General features: G+C 42.3%; 1 protein-coding gene across 1 annotated transcript; it reads right to left on the bottom strand.

Annotated features, from left to right (window-relative positions):
- Nucleotides 1-697: 697 nt before the first annotated feature.
- LOC130291695 (uncharacterized) lies at nt 698-17,317 on the bottom strand. The gene is made up of 5 exons (XM_056540816.1): nt 17,212-17,317; nt 12,250-12,364; nt 10,372-10,878; nt 8,823-8,894; nt 698-1,303 (listed from the first exon to the last, which is right to left on the bottom strand). Exons 2-4 carry the CDS (start codon nt 12,296-12,298, stop codon nt 8,830-8,832), a joined length of 621 nt encoding a protein of 206 aa, XP_056396791.1. The 5' UTR covers nt 12,299-12,364; nt 17,212-17,317; the 3' UTR covers nt 698-1,303; nt 8,823-8,829.
- Nucleotides 17,318-21,501: the final 4,184 nt, after the last annotated feature.

Here is a 21,501-nt window from a genome sequence, read left to right as displayed (position 1 = left end):
AGAATCCTTAGCTTTTATATTAAAGGGGTTATCCAGTGAAAAACATTTTTTTCATATAAACTGGCTCCAGAAAGTTAAACAGATTTGTAAATTAGTTCTATTAAAAAATCTTAATCCTTTCAGTACTTATGAGCTTCTGAAGTTAAGGTTGTTCTTTTCTGTCTAAATCCTCTCTGATGACACCTGTCTCGGGAAACGCCCAGTTTAGAAGCAAATCCCCATAGCAAACCTCTTCTAAACTGGGCGGTTCCCGAGACACGTGTCATCAGAGAGGATTTAGACAGAAACGAACAACCTTAACTTCAGAAGCTCATAAGTAATGAAAGGATTAAGATTTTTTAATAGAAGTAATTTACAAATCTGTTTAACTTTCTGGAGCCAGTTGATATAGATAAAAAAGTTTTTCCCTGGAATACCCCTTTAAGTATATTAGAACGGTTAATGTTTTGCCAAGATGTCCATTTAAAGGGGTATTCCAGTAAAAAAAAAAAAAACATTTTTTTTTAAATCAACTGGCTCCAGAAACTTAAACAGATTTGTAAATTACTTCTATTAAAAAATCTTAATCCTACCAGGACTTATCAGCTGCTGAAGTTGAGTTTGCTATGGGGATTTGCTCCTACTCTGGACAGTCCCTGAGACAGACAGTAATTTACAAATCTGTTTAACTTTCTGGAGCCAGTTGATATATATATATATATATATATAATTTTTTTTTCTGGAATACCCCTTTAATTTTTTTCCTTCTTTCTCAAAGAAATCAAAGAAGGCCTATAGAAAGACCACTAGGGGTCCCCATACCATCCAGAAAATAATCCTGTCCGGCTGTAGCATCGTCTTTGTCCTAGCTGAAGCACAGGCAGGGACAAAGTCCAGGAAGTGGGGGCAGTACTAGCACTACTCTGTGCTCACTCCTGTCCTGTCTATCAGACTCCTGTCTGAAAACAGAGTGGAGAAGGCAGCCTGCAGTAATTGGATGAAGAGACCCAGCACAGCAGACTCAAGGAGGAAGATAGTGAATGCATGGTGAGTGAGGGTGGGTTCAGTACTTGCCTCGGACATGCCCCTTCCTGAGCAGTGGATGTTAGAATAAGCGAGCAGCAGAACATAGGAATTTGTGAGCCAAATACAGAAGCTAGACACATAAAAAAAGACATGTACAGCATTTGCATGACCTAGCGAGTAACATACAGAATCATAATTTTTTAAAGAAACTTTAAGTAGCTGTTGACTTTCTCCAAGTGCCGATGGATACTTTAAGGCCTCGATTCACCGAATAATTACCTTGAAATGGCGAGGCAATCTGTGAGAGGAAAAAAGAAGATCATTTAGGACTTGAGGTGCACTGTGGGCTATGGTGAAGCTATCTGACCCAGGAACACTATGTCAATACTCAATGACAATGGTCATGCAAGATGGCTGAAACTTCGCTATAACTTTGGTGATTGAATAAAGCCATCACATTCAACCACATATTTTGAGTGCTCCTGTTCATCTTTCCAATGGATATCCTTGGGGCTCTGGGACCTGAGTTTGACCCCAGCCTGAACCCAATGATATTATTTACATGGGATGTGCTGCTCCAATTCAGGAATGTTATCCCATATCTATCTATTTTTCTCATATCTATCTATCTATCTATCTATCTATCTATCTATCTCTTATCTATCTATCTCATATCTGTCTATCTATCTCTAATATCTATCTATCTATCTCATATCTATCTATCTCATATCTATCTGTCTATCTATCTATCTCATATCTATCTATTTTTCTCATATCTATCTATCTCATATCTATCTATCTATCTCATATCTATCTATTTTTCTCATATCTATCTATCTCATATCTATCTATCTATCTCATATCTATCTATCTCATATCTATCTATCTATCTATCTTATATCTATCTATTTTTCTCATATCTATCTATCTATCTCATATCTATCTATCTATCTATCTATCTCATATCTATCTATCTATCTATCTATCTATCTCATATCTATCTATCTAATATCTATCTATCTATCTATCTCATATCTATCTATCTATCTAATATCTATCTATCTATCTCATATCTATCTATCTCATATCTATCTATCTATCTATCTATCTATCTATCTATCTCTTATCTATCTATCTCATATCTATCTATCTATCTCATATCTATCTATCTATCTATCTCATATCTATCTATCTCATATCTATCTATCTCATATCTATCTATCTCATATCTATCTATTTTTCTCATATCTGTCTATCTATCTCTAATATCTATCTATCTATTTATCTATCTATCTATCTATCTCATATCTATCTATCTCATATCTATCTATCTATCTATCTCATATCTATCTATCTCATATCTATCTATCTATCTATCTACAAATCCAGAAAACTGCAGCACACAAACTTGGGTGAAGAAAAAACTTGTGTATTTATTCCATCATACAAAATAGGAGAGCAACGTTTCCACGGCCTCTCGCCGCCATTATCAAGCCCCTTGATAATGGCGGCGAGAGGCCGCGGAAACGTTGCTCTCCTATTTTGTACACTGGAATGATGGAATAAATAACCATTTTTTTCTTCACCCAAGTTTGTGTGCTGCAGTTTTCTGGATTTGTATTTCAAGTGGAGCCCTAACCCAGGCACCCGTACAGCGTGCACCAGCCATAGGAATCATTGGAGGTTGTGCTGCTCTCTTTGGGAGATATCTATCTATCTGTGATAGCCTGGGGGAGTAGGGTATGGGGAGTGTAGCTGTGCGGTGACTAAAGGGTGCTTGTTAACCCTTGCTATTTGTGACGCCAGGCCAAACCTCCGCGTTGGGTGTAGGCTTGGGTACATTGGTTGGTACGTGCTGGGTAGGCCAAACCTCTTTAACCCCTTAAGGACTCAGGGTTTTTCCGTTTTTGCACTTTCGTTTTTTCCTCCTTACCTTTCAAAAATCATAACCCTTTCAATTTTCCACCTAAAAATCCATATTATGGCTTATTTTTTGCGTCCCCAATTCTACTTTGCAGTGACATTAGTCATTTTACCCAAAAATGCACGGAGAAACGGAAAAAAAATCATTGTGCGACAAAATCGAAAAAAAAACGCCATTTTGTAACTTTTGGGGGCTTCCATTTCTACGCAGTGCATATTTACGTAAAAATGACATGTTATCATTATTCTGTAGGTCCATACGGTTAAAATGATACCCTACTTATATAGGTTTGATTTTGTCGCACTTCTGGAAAAAATCATAACTACATGCAGGAAAATTTATACGTTTAAAAATGTCATCTTCTGACCCCTATAACTTTTTTATTTTTCCACGTACAGGGCGGTATGAGGACTCATTTTTTGCGCCGTGATCTGAAGTTTTTATCGGTATGATTTTTGTTTTGATCGGACTTTTTGATCACTTTTTATTCATTTTTTAATGGTATAAAAAGAGACCAAAATACGCTTTTTTGGACTTTGGAATTTTTTTGCGCGTACGCCATTGAGCGTACGGCTTAATTAATGATATATTTTTATAGTTCGGACATTTACGCACGCGGCGATACCACATATGTTTATTTTTTATTTTTTTTACACTGTTTTATTTTTTTTATGGGAAAAGGGGGGTGATTCAAACTTTTATTAGGGAAGGGGTTAAATGACCTTTATTAACACTTTTTTTTTACAATTTTTTTGCAGTGTTATAGGTCCCATAGGGACCTATAACACTGCACACACTGATCTCCTATGCTGATCACTGGCGTGTATTAACACGCCTGTGATCAGCATTATCGGTGCTTGACTGCTCCTGCCTGGATCTCAGGCACGGAGCAGTCATTCGTCGATCGGACACCGGGGAGGCAGGTAAGGGCCCTCCCGGTGTCCGATCAGCTGTTCGGGATGCCGCGATTTCACCGCGGCGGTCCCGAACAGCCCGACTGAGCAGCCGGGTCACTTTCACTTTCACTTTAGAAGCTGCGGTCAGCTTTGACCGCCGCTTCTAAAGGGTTAATACCGCACATCGCCGCGATCGGCGATGTGTGGTATTAGCCGCGGGTCCTGGCCGTTGATTAGCGCCGGGACCGACGCGATATGATGCGGGATCGCGGCGCGATCCCGCTTCATATCGCGGGAGCCGGCGCAGGACGTAAATATACGTCCTGCGTCGTTAAGGGGTTAATAGGAGTAGGTCTGGGTACTTTGCTGAAGGTAGAAGGAAGGGGCTGCTGTAGTAATTCCTCCTCGGGTTCGTAGGTGAAGGCATCAGAAGCAGGCCATTTCGGCCTCAGCTGGAAGGGGTCCGCCTTGCAATCAGTAGAAGGAAAGTACTTGAAAGGACGCTGGGTTGGAGCGGCTGGTCTGGTGACTGCAGCAGCCTACTCTCCTCGCAGGCCCTGGACGGGGGTGTACTCCACTATCTCGCCCACCTCCAGGGAATGGAATTTTTTTTGGATGTATGGCCTCAGTACAGCTCGCCGGTTTACGAGGATGGTATAGCCGGTGTGGCAATCAATGAGGGTACCATAACCTCTGACCTTGTCGAACTTGGCCACTGTTGCTCTACGACGTTCCAAGGGCTTCTCCCCTTCTCTGCGATGATCCCACATGCGGATGAAGAGTGTCTCCATTTCTTTAGTGTTCTCTTGGTAGCGGGTCCTCTCCCCATAAGGCAGATGAACGTGCTTGGGGGCATAAAGTTCTCTGTTTCGGGTCTTTCATTTTTCCATCAAGTCGGCTACTTCGGCCTCCTGACGGGCTCTTTCCCTCTGTGCCTTAGGGACCGGTGGAAGTGGCTTCCCAGGCAGGGGTTGAAGAATATCATGCATGTACTGGATCAAATCAGGTTCATCCCCAAAGACCTATTGGGGCAATTTTGGTGGGCGCGATCGTGCACTCTGCAAAGTGGACAGGGGTATTTCCGGCTCAGGGCTGGTGGAGGAGGAGAAGGCAGCTTCTGAAGGTGTACTTACAGAAGACTCCACCGTCGGGATCTCGGCCCACGAACCCCATGTCCGGTGGTGAGGGGACAGTCTCACCAGTGAAGGAGCTCCAGGTGTCCCCGCGATTCCTCCTGGAGGAGTATCCGGCCAGCCGTCGTCATCGTCGGGCAGTGGGGGAAGATTGCAGGCCCCCTCTTCATCCAGTGACAACCGCTGCAGACGGTCGGCAAGGTCATGGAACAGTTGGGCTGCGACCGCTGCAACTTTCCTTTGTTCCGGGGCCACCTTGGGCGCACGCCACGTGGAATGCTGCTCTCCGCCATGTCTGTACCTTCCGGCTCTCTCTTGTGCAGACTGACGAGGTCGCTGTGCAGGGCTCCTTTTATATTGGGCTTCTCCAAAATGGCTGCCGGCCGGAAGGACGTCATCAGTGCAGCCCCGATTTCCGGTCCCCCCGGAAATAACAACGGCGAATTTAAATTCCCTTTCGGCTGCGATACGCTCACTTGATCGTGGCGCAGCGCGGGATTTCTTCGCGTGCTTTTCCGGCAGCGGGTTAACTCTTGCATTGCTGACCGGACCAGAGGATCGTAGCATACATTCACTTCTCACTTTACACATTTCTGCAGCAATTAAATTTTCGCCTCCCCCTTACTTTTCGCGTGTGCTCTCTGCACTCGGCACCATACACAAATTCCGTACTCTTAGATGGTGCTCTGTAACACATTGATACAGTCTTTTACACAGGGGGAGTACACTTTAGTTGGTGGCAACAGCTGTAGGCACACACCCGTATCCTGTTCGTAGGACTCCAAAAAGCTATGTGATAGCCTGGGGGAGTAGGGTATGGGGAGTGTAGCTGTGCGGTGACTAAAGGGTGTTTGTTAACCCTTGCTATTCGTGACGCCAGGGTGAGGGGTCCTCAGTAATGCTTGCCCTACCGCCACCTTTCCCAAGAGCGATAGGGAGGTAGATAAGAATAGAATGTCCACAACTGGAGAGTTTGCTGAAACAGTTGTAACTTTTACTGAAGATTTTATGCAAGCTTCATAACCGGAACAGTTGCTATACATGCAAGCTTTCTTTGGAGATTGACAAAGGTTGGGACTTTAGCAATTTAGAGTCTTTAGGATAATATGTGTTGTTCCACTGGATTTAGGGGATTTAGTTGTGGTCCAGTAGTCACGCTAGCTTTAGCTAGAGTAATTTGAACTCACGGTTTAGTTATGGTGCCCATGTGGTCTCCTCTATGTGGGGGAGACCACATGGGACCTCAAGACAAGATTGAACCAACACCTATATACGATACGAAGGAAAAAGACAGACTTACCGGTACCTAAACATTTTGCTGAAATGGGACATAGTGAAAAAGACCTGACATTTTACTCTTAAACATGGTGGCGACAGACAAGCAGTGTTAAAAAGGTGTGAATTAAAATGGACATATACCCTTAACTCACTCAAACCACATGGTATTAATGTGGAGTTCAAGACACCCCACAGGGTAGTGAATAGGTAGGCTCTTTGAACAGAGGTCTGATTCTATGGACTGCTGGTATTTATTGTACAGTCGATTTCACTTTTACTAATGGCAAAAGAACAAGGAAAGTCTAGCGTGGTAATTCAAGCAATGCTAAAAAGTTTATTCAGCAATTAGCCAACATTGATGACAGGCTAATTACCTGTTATCGATGTTGGCTAATTGCTGAGCAAACTTTTGGCATTGCTTGAATTACCACGCTAGACTTTCCTTGTTCTTTTGCCATTTCCCTGGACTGGGGTCAGGTCCTGTCCGTGTCGTGGTGAGGGCAAGAGGGTGAGCTGTGTCTACTCCATTTGGCAAGCACTTTTACTAATGTATCTTTTCTCTCTCTTTTTGTCATTTCAGAGGGAAGTGGAAACATGGATGTCACTCACCGTTTTATTCGTATGTGTAAAAGTTCTAATAATAAAAAAATGTATTGTATAATATAATGTAATTTTATCTTTTGGGAGGAGACAAAACTTGGCAGTCAGTTATAGAATATAATTCAATTTCATTTTTTCATTTAAATTTTTAAAAAAAAATTTTATTGTTTTTTTTATCTTTTATCATTATTTTTGTCATTTTAAATGTTTTTTTCATTTATTAATTTTTATTTATTTTATTCATTTATATATGTTTTTTTTCATCTTTATCTATTTATTGTATCTGTAGAAAATTCCACTGGGGTAATCGAATTAGGTTTTTGGGCTCAGGCATGTATGCATTAAAGACTGTGAGGGTTTTATGGTAATGAGGCTATTGAGCTGAGCTATAGTGACACTGGTAGCGATTTGATGTCAGTGTCTGTGGTTCGTGCTCCTTTAGTCAGACTTGTACGCAGCTATGCTGTGTACATGTGTGACTTCCTCTTACCTTCATGCTATATGTGATCATAATTGTATGAATGTGGAACCCTCCCTTCTTCTCACCCCTAATAATAGTGGACCGGACAATCCCCTGTCCTGTGCCTACCGGACTAGTCCGAATTCTTTCAGTGCAGATGCCCATACTGTAGAGGTTATAATTGCCAGTAGCAAAGATGGCCGCACCGATCCTGTAGTTGAGAGTGTGCAGGTCAGGAAGTAATCACCATAGTGATGCTGATGCGTCTGTTTGATTGGCTGACTGCTATGTTGTGTTTCGGCTCTCATCTTGGGAACGAGACTGCACATGCGCAGTGGTTTTAGACCATGCTGGCGTGCGCCATGGAGTTTATACAATGATATTCCACTACTGCCGGTGAGTGATAGCTCCACTTCCCCTTTATGAATTATGTACATGTGTACATTCTTGAGCAATTAACTTCAATTTGTTTTCAAATATGCACAGGACACTTTGTATAACACTGATTATTCACGTTATTGAAATACTGTGATATGATATAGCACCTTATGTACGCAGGATAAAATTTTTGCACATTTATGAGTTTTTATCATTATAATTTAATCTTAATTAATGCACTTTGGTACTTCATGAGTACCCCGATATTATGTGTGTGATTCACTGATTGTACTATGCTTGATAAAGACCAGGCAAGCTGGTCGAAACATCGCTTGCTGGGAGACACTTTTATGGAATAAATTGAGGAGTAGGTGAGTGAGGAGCTGGTGAGTGAGTGGAAAGTGAGTGAGTGGAAGGTGAATGAGGGGCAGGTGACTGAGTGGAAGGTGAGTGAGGAGTAGGTGAGTGAGTGGAAGGTGATTCAGGAGTAGGTAAATGAGGAGTAGGTGAGTGAGGAGTAGGTGAGTGAGTGGAAGGTGATTCAGGAGTAGGTAAATGAGGAGTAGGTAAATGAGTAGTAGGTGAGTGAGGAGTAGGTGAGTGAGTGGAAGGTGATTCAGGAGTAGGTAAATGAGGAGTAGGTGAGTGAGGAGTAGGTAAGTGAGGAGAAGGTGAGTGGAGGGGCAAGCTGTGCATAACTAGCTTGCCCCCTGACTGGTGAGCAGTTAAGGGGTTAAGAAATATACAGGCAAGGTTTTTAGTCCCCTCCCCCGCCTGTAAAAACTTGTTGGTAACTATAGTGGTATGTCCCATGGGTGGGGGGGAAGGAGTGCACCAATCAGGGGTTTAATAGTTTCCCGGGCTTTCAGGGGCCCTCCCCTGGGTATTTATAGCTGTGGTGCCTCCCTTCCCATAGATTAATGAGTAAGTGACAGGTCAGTGAGAAGTAGGTAAATGAGGAGTAGGTGAGTGAGGAGCTGGTGATTGAGGAGCATGTGAGTATGTCATTTTTTGGTATTTTCAACACCCCCCCGCCTATTGAAAATCTTTTTGTATGGTCAGAATATCCCTTTAAGTAAAACAACTATACAAGGTCCTGTTATTAAATCTCTACACATGAGAAGGAGCAGAGGATTTATTTTACTTACGATATCATCAGTCACTTGAGAAGTAAAATGGAGTCAGAGCGAGGAGAACGAGCGCACCCACCGGAGCACAACCTGGAGAGAGAGCAGAAGAATTCTCTTTACTCCTATATTACACTTCATTCCAGGTCCGGCCCCCCCAGTATTCTCTGCCACTATTCTTGGACCAGAGTTGCCTCTGTAAAGAGGACCTGTCAGTTCTCCTGGCATTTAAGAAATTATCAATGGAGCATCTAATTATTATTATTTTTTTTAAATAAATCTTGCATTACACCGTTCCCCTGTTGTGACAAAGTCAGAGTCCACACGGACACTCCTGATTAGCAATTGGGAATGGTAACACCCAGTTGTCAAATTATTCATACATTACCGAGAGGAATAACAGAGGAACAGCATAACACCGACTTATACGAAAAACATTTATTTGATGGATTAACTAACTACAACTGACATGTCAGGAGGGTATTATTAAAGTCTCAAAAAATGTAGAGTAACCTTGTAAATCCTTTACTTTATTAATCTTTTACCGATATTAACTTACATGATACCTGACAGCAGGGTGATGCTTAAAGGGGTACTCCGCTGCTCAGCGTTTGGAAGTATGGAACAAAATGTTCTGAACGCTTAGAGCCGACGCTGGGAGTTCGCTATGTCATAGCCCCGCCCCCTCATGATGTCACACCCCACCCCCTCAATGCAAGTCTATGGGAGGGGGCGTGACGACTGTAACGCCCCCTCCCATAGACTTGCAGTGAAAGGGCGGCCGTGACATAATGAGGAGGCATGGCTATGTCGTCACAAGCTCCCGACGTTGGCTCTAAGCGTTGGGAACATTTTGTTCCAAACGCTGAGCAGCGGAGTACCCCTTTATTAACTGTTGTCTATTCCCAAGGGCAATCCGAAAAAAATAGAAAAGGAAGTATCTGTAATCGGTGAAGTAAAGTATTTGTAAAGTAGCTAGATTTTTTGCTATCAAGAAGTAGCGCCATAACTGTCCACTGGTTGCGTTTGGTACTGCAGCTTATCCCTATATATTTTAATGGAGCTGAGACATTCCAGACATAACTGGTGGTAAAGTGTACCGGTTACTGGAAGAAAACAGCCATGTTTATTTTAACCCCAGATGACACCTTTAAAGTGGGTTTTCAGGACTATGATACTAATGACCTATTATTAATATCAACATCAGATAGGTGGGGATCCTACTGTTGGCGCCATAAGACGACTGACTGGAGGAACATGTCCCCTTCATTGTATACCAGGCTCCAGGCTCCGCTCTAATGAACGGGACCAAGCTGTAATATCAGACAGGGTAACGATCAAAATGACAGAACTGTGCCCAGTAAACAATGTAAGGGGCGCAGAACCCTCCGGGGCATTGCTGTCCATTCAGTTTAATGAATGGTGGGGAAGGGATAAGGATCTCCCCCCAATCTGATATTAGTAACCTGTCCTGAGGATGGGCCATCAATATTGTCAACTTGGACATCATCTTGGTGAACTTATACAGTCATTTTATTTTTTAATATGAACTTAAATGTTGTAAACTCACGCAGGGTAGATTGTCCATTCCCTTTTCCATTATCTTCCATGATCCTTTTAGTTCTGATAAATTCAGTATTAAAGCTAAATGTTGTAGGTGTGAGCCTTGTAGGAAAGGTTGGGTCAATTCTTCTGTTGACATGATTATACTCAATAAGTATAGTCACAGTGATTGTGTCGTTTTTACTATCCATAATGAAACGCTCTACACTGACTTCAGGGTCAACACCTATTATGAACCACACTGACTCATTAAAAGAGCCAGAATAAGTAAAATATTTTTCATCACTTGATGTTGAAGTCACCGACACATCAACCGCTGGGGCTTTGATCATTGAGGAGCACAGGGGGTCGGTGGAATTGATGCATTTGGTTTGATTCTTCACGGCATCAATGAGAAACACATTTCCAATGGATAGAGAAGTGAACACAAGCTCTGTGTCTCCGATGTGGGTTGATGGGACAGAAATCAAAAATTCCAGATCAGTTGTTATTTCCAGAATTATTTCGGTGCCAACTGTGAAAGGAATAGCATGATAATTTTAGGTCTAAAGAGGATAAGAACTCTATATAGAAGTTTTGCAATGAAGAACCTCCGTTACATGACTCTAGGGCTCATTGGTAAAGGCCTTTGGTTTACATATCAGAACCCCCCCCCCCTTTAATCCCACTGTAATAATGGTACTGTAAGATTTGTTTATCTCCTTTAGGAACAACTTATTTATCGCTTTTCTTTTTTGAACCTCTTGGCATTTTGGAATTATTTTATTTTTGCATCAGTGCAGCACTTTAAGGTCTTGTTATATTTTTTTAATGATAGTTTCATCATTTAGGAGTATATATATATATATATATTTTCTATTAAGATAATTTGGGGTGGCAAACAAAACATTTTTTTTCATGGTACATTGTTGACCTAAAAATAATTAATTTTTGTACATGTTGCAAAGTTATGTGGATATACTACTGTATACTGTAGGGGTTTTATATAATAAAAAATATGTTAAAAGGTATGTTATTAAAATGTATATGTGCAGTTTTTTTGTTATTTTTTGCACATTCTTTCTTATTTACAAACATATTTATTTACTTTTTTGGCCCCTTAAAGGGAGTTTAATATTAAATTAATTTTATATTACAAGATAGTGATATAAATAGGAAATATGCATGGGCACCTACTAGGGGGTATCTCCAAAGCGAAGCGCAATATTTAAAATGTGATTTTACTTAAGAAGAAAAAGTATTTTCCCTACAGGTAGATCTAAGAAATGTCTTATAGAACACAGAAGCCTTGTAGCATCTTTATCATTATTCTTCCTCCCCTTTTCTTCTTCCTTCTCCTCCTTCTCCTCTTTCCCATCCTCTCTTCCTCTACTTCCTCCATCTGTTCCTCCTCCTCCTCTTCTTCCTTTTCCTTTACTTCCTTCTCCTCTTTCTTCTCCTCTTCTTCTTCTTCCTCCTCCTCCTCAACTTCTTATTGTTCTTCCTCCTCCTCTTACTCTACTTCCTTGTCCTACTCTTCCTCTTTTTCTCCTTCTTCCTCCTACTCTTCCTCGTTCTTTTATTCCTCATCCATCATCATCATCATCATCATCATCAATCCTCCTCATCCTCCTTCTTTTCTCCTTCCTCCTCCTCTTTCTCGTCTTCCACCTTCTCCTCTCACTTACTCTTCTTCCTCCTCCTTCTCATCCTCTTTCTCCTCCTCCTCTTACTTTTTTCCTTTTCCTACTCTCTCTTTTTCTTCCTCCTCCTCCTCCTCTTCCTCGTTCTTTTACTCCTCACCCATCATCTTCATCAATCCTCCTCCTTTGCTCCTTCCTCCTCCTCGTCTTCCTCCTCCTCTTACTTTACCTCTTTCTCCTCATCCTCATCATTCTTCTCTTACCGAGTGCACAGAAAGTAAAGAAAAACAGGGTTTTTTTCCCACAGTCCATCACGGATCCTTCTAGTTGATCTGGTTGTCCTTTCTAGAACTTCTCAGATGCACAGAGCACGGTCTACTGAAAAGAGATAAACCCAACAGACTCTTTATAACGCACATCATTTGTTACAATTTCATTTTATAAGGTCAATTTAGAGTTGTTCAGATAATGAAAACTTTAAAGGGGTATATCAGGGAATTGAACTAATCAGACATTTATCCCCTATCCTCACGATAGGGGGTAAGTGTCTGATGATGAAGGTCTCCTCCACGATCTTCTGTATAGAACCCTGGCTACTTACCTGTCCTTGGTGCTCTTCAGCTTCTACCCTCATAGACAATCACAAGTAATGGCCAAATTAGCCAATCACTGACTGAGATAGGACCCTGGTGATTAGCTTAGTGAGCCATCACTCACATTAGTCTAGAAAGGTGGGGGCCAGAGCACGCAGAGAATGCTTGAGTAACCAAGTCCCTGTACAGGAGATCTCTAAGGGTCTGACCACTGGGACCTGTGGATATAAGATAAGTGTCTAATAAATTCAGTTCTTTGGAGTCCCCCTTTAAGTCCATTAAGGTCTTTTCCTACCTTTTTTAGAGGTGTTACAGTGATCCCTATCGGCTACGTATATCTAAGGCTGCTTAAGGGTATGCTCACATGTACTTTATTTTCTGCATATATGATGTGGATTTCACACTTGTTGGTTACATACTATGAAATTACTTCAGCTGTTGCAGACCCTTGATGTGATAAAAGCCATTTAGGCTACAGCTACATGGTGACTTTGACCACAACATGGGTTGAGTGACCAAAGATCACTGTGTCGCACCTAAGGGATTGTGCTGCATAGCAGCTAATGTAAGTCACAGCAACTTATGGGTCACAACGTGACCCCATTTATTAACTTTAGCTGCCATGCAACACAATCCCTTCAGGACGACAGTGATCTTTGGCCATGCAACCCGCGTCTCGAACAAAGTTGATGTGTAGTCTTATTGTATTTAACTTCTACTTCCTTTTTAAAAAGAGGTTCTTCAGCAGTTGAAGTTTGTATTATGAGACATAATGTATCCTAGAATATTAAAAAATCAAGCTTTTAGTTCATTTCCTGTCTATGATCAGGTATTTGGCAACATAGGTTCTCAGTGACTTATAATATTCCTGTGTAGTAGCCCAGCACAACATCTCCAGCTGCTACCCAACAGAATAGTTGGGAGCCTGAAATATATTAAGTTTACTGAATGCCTAGTAGGTTTCTTAGGTATTACATGGTCATGCAAAGTGTATTTTCTGCATGAAAATACATTTTTTTGTCTTGCACCACACGTCTGTACTTTATATTTCATTGCACAGCTGGTCTTGGCTCCACCCCCCTTCCTGGGAGTGGTGGCGTACCTTAGTCTAGTCAGAGTTAGTTTAGCCATGGTCATAGCCAGGGCCAAATGTCTCATTCTTCAGCCTTGTTGTTTTCTGAGGAAACCTAAGTTTTTTGAGCCTAGGTACTGCTAATGTCAGGCAAAGGTACTGCTAATGTCAGGCATACATCCTAAGTATAGGCCGCATTGTCACTAGTCCTGTCGACAACAAAGTTGTTCCTTAACCCAGTTCTAGTCCTGCTTGAAGAGGTTTAGCAAGGATAGTAATGAACAAGGGCCTTTCTGTGTTTTACTGGATCTTTTATTGGCCTCTGTCTGGACAAGTGCCAGTCTGTCTCTGAGTGTTGTGTCACAGATTGCCACACATGTGAGTAAAGAGTAGTCTTTAAATAGGCACTATCATTTGCATAATTTTTTTTATAATGCAGATAACAACAATATATAATATACATTGGTAAAAAAAAAAAAAGTATATTTTTGGGTGAAAAAATGCTCCATACATCTTACCACTAGAGGTCCTTCCATTGTCCAGAACACTGACTTCTCCCTACAGAATGTGAGTCTCGGTAGAGACAAAATACAGGAATTATGGGTGGGACAAGCAGCGCTCTATACAGGCTCCTGGCTTGTCATTCGACCTACGGTGTAAGCTGGGGCATGTCACAGAGCCTTAGTGCACAGAGCAGCCAATTGTCAGCTCTAAGGAGTGAGGGAGTAAGTTCTCACATGAGATGTGAGGGTAAGTGTCATGCTTGCCCAAGGTACACCCCCTCCTCCTCATTTAACTGCATGCTGTATGAGCAACATAAACAAGGGAATTAAAAGAATAAAACCCAGGATTTAACTACACAAACACGATCATTACTGGTTAAATAGTACGTCTGGACTTTTTTTTTATTTTTTTTTATTACACTTAAATTACATTTCCCCATAGTCACCTCCCATGAGATCCTCTTTTTTAATTTTGTAAATTAGACTGTGTTCTAAAGTATCAGAGTGACTCAATTCTTCTTCTCCTGAATCCTAAGTTATACTACAAAGCTATACTGTTTCAAGTCATATTCAAGTACAGAGCCTTGCATAAGTATTTCCCCCCCCCCCCCGTTGAACTTTTTGCTCATTTTGCTACTGTTCCAAACTGGAATTCAAAAAGACTTCAATAGGCTTTTACCATTTGATCAACATAAAATGCATAGAACTTTGAAAGTACAAAATACCCTTTATTGTGACACAAACAATAATGAGAACAAGCATTCACCTTGTATAAAACTACTCAATATTAATTAGAATGTTATAATTTTATTTTAGAAATAGCTTTTTTAGTGATAGCCTTTTATGTTGTCCCTGTAGCTTAGTTCTGGATTTCTCTATTACAGTCTATGATAGTTATGGGAACAGCCTCATCAGACATGTTTAACATTACCCTATCAATCTGCCATGAACCTGTATCTTTGGACCAGCACTTTAACCCCTAAATAACAAACATAGTTTTATGCCATTGTGTTATTAGGGGAATATAGAGCTGAATCCACTCTATACATGGTGGGGGCTGGCTGCTAATTAGAGCTGACACTCATCGTCACCAGTAGGGATTGGATACTACTCTGATTAAATGAGATGACCATGATTCCTAAGCCTTTACACAGAGAGGAATTGCTCTGTACACTGTTGGTCCCCAATTCAGGCCTGATGAAGCATCAGTTCATGCTGTGAAACGTACGTTGCATGCTGGTCCAAATAAACTTCCTTGCTATCAACCTAGTTGTTGGTTCCTTCAGGGCCAGATGATCCCGTGTTTCTGTTCTGAAGCATTCCCTTGATTGATTCTTCAGGGAAGGGAAGGCTGATGTGTAAGCGTCAGCTATTGTGTGCATCTCTGTTACCTATCTACTTGTGTCACTTTTCACTGTAATCCTGTCTGTGATTGTATGAAGGAGATTGCTCTAAGGCAGTGCTTCTCAATTATTTTCTGTCATGCACCCCCTAGGAAGAAGAAAACATTTTGCGCCCCCCGCGCGACTGTAAATAGTATCATTTGTCTATAAAATTGTTATAAGTACACCTCTGCATAACACTGTATCCTTATTAACGTATATGAGGCTCTGTACACTGACAACAAGCAGGGCTCTGTACACTGACAACAAGCAGGGCTCTGTACAATGAGGACAAGCAGGGCTCTGAACACTGAGGACAAGCAGGGCTCTGTACACTGACAACAAGCAGGGCTCTGTACACTGACAACAAGCAGAGCTCTGTACACTGACAACAAGCAGGGCTCTGTACACTGACAACAAGCAGGGCTCTGTACACTGACAACAAGCGGGGCTCTGTACACTGACAACAAGCGGGGCTCTGTACACTGACAACAAGCGGGGCTCTGTACACTGACAAAAAGCGGGGCTCTGTACACTGACAACAAGCGGGGCTCTGTACACTGACAACAAGCGGGGCTCTGTACACTGACAACAAGCGGGGCTCTGTACACTGACAACAAGCGGGGCTCTGTACACTGACAACAAGCGGGGCTCTGTACACTGACAACAAGCGGGGCTCTGTGCACTGACAACAAGCGGGGCTCTGTGCACTGACAACAAGCGGGGCTCTGTGCACTGACAACATGCGGGGCTCTGTACACTGACAACAAGCTGGGCTCTGTACACTGACAACAAGCAGGGCTCTGTACACTGACAACAAGCAGGGCTCTTTACATGGAGGACAAGCAGGGATCTGTACCTGAGGACAAGCAGGGCCTGTACGAGAGAGAGCAGTCTGAACGTAGCAGCGCGCCACGCCAGACTTCAAAGCGCCTCTCCCAGGCTGACAACACTGACAACCCAGGGCGGTAAGTAAGATCCAGCCGTGAGTCGGGCCCCCCTTTACGGAGCCTGCTGAGAAGCACTGCTCTAAGGTAACCTGTACAGAACAGGAAGTCTGAGCTTAGTTTTAGGCCTAGTGGCCAGAATGACAACTGCAAGATTTTAGGGTTATTTTAGAAAGCCGCCCTGACGAAAGCCGCTTCTCTCCCCCTGGCTATCGGCGCTGGCAATGGGGCGCCGGCACGATAGTCAGGGGGAAAGAACGGGCAGCGGCGCCGATAGCCAGGGGGAGAGAAGGGCCGGCAGCAGGGCTCTAGACCCCAGGAAAGGCAGGGGAGAGAAGCGGGCAGCGACGGCCTCTCTCCCCCTGGCTTTCCTCGGGGTGTATCGGGGTATACACGCGCACACACGCACCCTCATTTTACCATGGATATTTGGGTAAAAAACTTTTTTTTACCCAAATATCCTTGGTAAAATGAGGGTGCGTGTTATAGGCCGGTGCGTGGTATACCCCGATAAATACGGTATATATAAATATTTCTATATGGAACACCCCTTTAAAGGCCGATGTCTATGAGATATACAGAGATGCCCACGCGATGCATTACCTCATTACCGCTGTTGCAAAACTCCAACTCCCAGCAGGCCCGGACAGCCAACGGCTGTCCGGGCTTGCTGGGAGTTGGAGTTTTGCAACACCTGGAGACACACTGTTTGGAAAACAATGTATTACCTGGATGTCTGGATGCCGTGTATGGTGAGTATTTGGTCCGCGGTTTTCCTCACTCCTCACAATTCCATCGTCCTCAATATCCCATCGCCTTCCCCGCTCCGCAGTTTATACCTTACCAGAGGATGTTGAGAAACAACGATACAAATGGGACAAGACATTTTAGCAACTATATTAGGAAACTATCGCACAATAACAATTTCCTAATTGTTCCATCTTTTCTAGACAGTTACTACACATTGGTGAGTCTGGCGCAAGAATTAGTAAATATTTTTTATTTATTTTGATATATATATTTTTTTTAAATATTTTTTCCCCCACCAAATTAAAATATTAAAAATGAGTTAAATCCCCTCCACCCTTCTCAGCTCCATTATGTGAAAGAGTAAAATTTTGGGTGACCTCTGACCCTGGACTGGGCTCATTTATGGGATCTTAGAAGGGGCATGGAGGATGATAATTAAATTAATAATTAATACAGCCTCTAATCTTCCCAGCATAGGTGGCACAGTTCTTAGGCTGTGTTCACATGCGGCGCATAATAAGTGGTATCGGACCTCGGTACCGCCGCAATTCGAATGCTATTTTCCGAAATTGCTGTAAAAATGACTCGCTGTTCCCCAGACTGTTGCAAAACTACAACTACTATCATGCTTAAGGCTCTACAGGTATGATAGGAGTTATAGTTTTGCAACAGCTTGAGAGCCATTGGTTGGGGATTGCTGCTTCTGTGAGTGTGTGGCTACTGATAGCAGCCGACACTCACCGCTATGGAGCAAGTGCAGCTCCTGCACTCGTTTCAAAGTCACTTAAAGCTCCAGGGTGCCCAATGTCCTAAACAGGTTAATGTGACCTATATGATGAACAATTCAATCGCAAATCTTTGAGGGGGAGATTAAAAAACAAAAAAAAAACACACAACACAATAACCTGGTTGCATTAATGATAAATGTGCACACCCTCTTATAACTAGGGAGGTGGCTATGTTCAGAATTAACCAATCACATTCAAACTCATGTGGAACAGAAGTCATTACACACCGGCCTATATTTATAGTGACTGTGAATAAATACATATACAGTTCAGCTGTTGTAGTAGGATATTCCTGACATTTGCCTAGTTGCATCTGTGGTGTCCCGGTACCGCATTTCATACGTTACCCTGTGTTGAGGTCCCCAAAGACAGAGTCCCTAGGAACAGTGGAGGTCCTCTGCCTTAGCTAGCCCCTCGTCACCCCTTAGTTAGCTAATATTTATGTAAATAAATATGTAAATATGTCTATTAACCCCTTAAGGACACGGGCTTTTTCCGTTTTTTCATTTTCAATTTTTCCTCCTTAACTTTAAAAACTCATAACTCTTTAAAATTTTCACCTAAAATTCCATATGATGGCTTATTTTTTGTGTCACTAATTCTACTTTGTAATGACATTAGTCATTTTACCCAAAAATCTACGGTGAAATGGGAAAAAAAATCAATGTGCGACAAAATTGCGCACGGCTAAAGGTTTAATAGCGCACGGCACCGTGATCAGTGCTGCGGGCTATTAGCGGCGGGTCCCGGCTTCACTATGACGCCGGGCTCGCCGCGATATGATGCGGGGTCACCATGTGACCCCGCGTTATATCGCAGGACCGGGACCCAGGACGTACCCAGACGTCCTGGGTCCTTAAGAGGTTAAAGATTCCTTCCTTGGTTGCGTCGCAGGACCTGCGGGTCATGTGACTTAGTTCAGAACTCTATGGTTTTGCTGAAGGACCTTTGGTGGTTCTCATGACATGTGATCACCCGCAATGCAATGAAACGGTGAGTGACAGCTGATTGGACCAATTCAAACCGGCCAGCCCCTGCCCATATAAGGGAGCTGCGCCATCTTGATCACTCTCTTGGGTTGCTAACTCTGGATGAGGTAGGACCTCCGCAGCTTACAAGACAAATTACTAGGCCAATGCCTTGCGGCCTCAGCCTGCGCTAGAGACGGATAGTTCTTACAATTCCCTGTTACCTCAGCAAGATCTCCGGACCTAATCAAACCCCTAAATCCGGCGGATCCATGCAAATACAATCTTCTAAAGCTAAAGATAACTTTCCGGTCCTAAGCATCTGTCAATCACTGCTGTGCTGTTTCAATAGACTCTGTTATCTGGACTGTTACCATTATTTCAAAGACAGAAAATCTTCAGTAAAGATTCTGCAAGTTTTAAGTTCAGCATTGCTGTTGACAATCTATTTATTTCACACTCACCTATCCCTCTTTAGATGGGTGGCGATAGGCCCAGCATCACTACAGAGTTTTAACCCTCACCTTGGCATCACGAGTGACAAGGGTTAACAGCGTCCTTTCAGTATCTAGAACAGCAACACCTCAACTAACCTACACCCCACAAGGCTTTCCACACAGTTCCTCTCCACACATCTTAGAGCCAAAGCCATTTCCCTTGAAAATGCATGAAAAGATGAAAAAGAAAACTGGTCAGGGAGGCTTCCATGCGGCCTTCTGCAACATTATAGGAACTGCAGGAATTTCTGGCAAGTACTGGCTGTGTGCTACATGTGACAACCATCTCCCGTATTCTTTTTCATGAATGTGCTATGAGGCAGGGTGGCAAGACAGAAGCCTTTTCTTACAAAGAAAAACACCCAAGCCTGGATAAAGTTTAAAAAACAAACAAACATCAAGACCCCCAAAAGCAGGAGGGAATATGTGTTGTGATCTGATGAAACCAAGGTGGAACTTTTTGGCCATAATTCCAAAAGGTATGTTTGGTGCGAAAACAAGACTGCACATTACTCAAAGAACACCACACACATAGGGAAGCATGGTGGTGATAGCATCATACTTTAGGGATTTTTCTCTTCAGCTGGGACCAGGGCCTTGGACAGGGTGGAAGAATTATGAACAGTTCCACATATTAGGAAATTTTGGCCCAAAACCTTTAACCCCTTAAGGACCACGGGTTTTTCCACTTTCGTTTTTTCCTCCTCACCTTTTAAAAATCATAACCCTTTCAATTTTGCACCTAAAAATCCATATGATGGCTTATTTTTTGCGCCACCAATTCTACTTTGCAGTGACATCAGTTATTTTACCCAAAAATCTATGGCGAACCGGAAAAATAAATCATTGTGCGACGAAATTTAAGAAAAAACGCCATTTTGTAACTTTTCGGGGGCTTCCGTTTCTACACAGTACATTTTGCGGTAAAACTGACACCTTATCTTTATTCTGTAGGTCCATATGATTAAAATGATACCCTACTTATATTAGAAGTAGAGCAGGAAAAAACCCTCAGGTATGGCGCCGCAGACTCTAGTAGACAGATGAGGCGGATGCCAAAGGTAATAGGAAAGTCCTCAGCAGGACATTTTATTAAAAAAACTATAAAATGGACAAGATTACGCGTTTCGGGAGGATCCCTCCCTTCCTCAGATCCTGATCCTCCCGAAACGCGTAATCTTGTCCATTTTATTGTTTTTTTTATAAAATGTCCTGCTGAGGACTTTCCTATTACCTTTGGCATCCGCCTCATCTGTCTACAAGAGTCTGCAGCGCCATACCTGAGGGTTTTTTCCTGCTCTACTTCTAATATTGACTCCCAGGACGACTTGTTTCCTCCTGCAACCCATCGGCATAGCAGCGACTCGTACTACAGTACCCAGATTATATCGTGGGTGATATGCTTTTTTGCATAGATCTCAAGGTGAGCGGCCATCTATAAGCCCCGTGGGGTTGCCCCCCCACCCACCACCCGATCTATTGAGGGTAAATACATGAGGCGCCATCCGTCGGTCCTTTCTTTTCTTTTCTCTACAGACCCTACTTATATAGGTTTGATTTTGTCGTACTTGCAGGAAAATTTCTACATTTAAAATTGTCATCTTCTGACCCCTATACCTTTTTTATTTACTGCTTATGGGGCGGTATGAGGGATCATGTTTTGCGCCGTGATCTGAAGTTTTTAGCTTTACCATTTTTGTATTGATCGGACTTTTTGATTGCTTTTTATTCATTTAATTTATGGTGGTTTAATTAATGATATATTTTTATAGTTCGGACATTTATGCACGCGGCGATACCACATATGTTTATATTTATTTTTATTTACATGTTTTTTTTATGGGAAAAGGGGGGTGATTCAAACTTATTAGGGAAAGGGTTAAATGACATTTATTAACTTTTTTTTTTACACTTTTTTTTTCAGTGTTATAGCTCCCATAGGGATCTATAACACTGCACACACTGATCTTTTACACTGTTCATTGCAAAGTCATAGCTTTGCAGTGATCAGTGTT

The sequence above is a fragment of the Hyla sarda genome, chromosome 9, assembly GCF_029499605.1.
Source record: "Hyla sarda isolate aHylSar1 chromosome 9, aHylSar1.hap1, whole genome shotgun sequence".
NCBI classification, from domain to species: Eukaryota; Metazoa; Chordata; class Amphibia; order Anura; family Hylidae; genus Hyla; species Hyla sarda.
This window is presented reverse-complemented; position numbering and strand designations above follow the sequence as displayed.

Excerpts from the sequence above, each read along its gene's own strand:
- LOC130291695 (XM_056540816.1), bottom strand. The coding sequence starts at position 12,298 with ATGGACTGTGGGAAAAAAACCCTGTTTTTCTTTACTTTCTGTGCACTC. Across the intron at positions 10,879-12,249 it reads CTTTACTTTCTGTGCACTCG|TTGGCACCGAAATAATTCTG; the intron begins GTAAGAGAAGAA and ends TTCCTTTCACAG. Across the intron at positions 8,895-10,371 it reads GAATGGACAATCTACCCTGC|GTTGTGCTCCGGTGGGTGCG; the intron begins GTGAGTTTACAA and ends CTCTCTCTCCAG.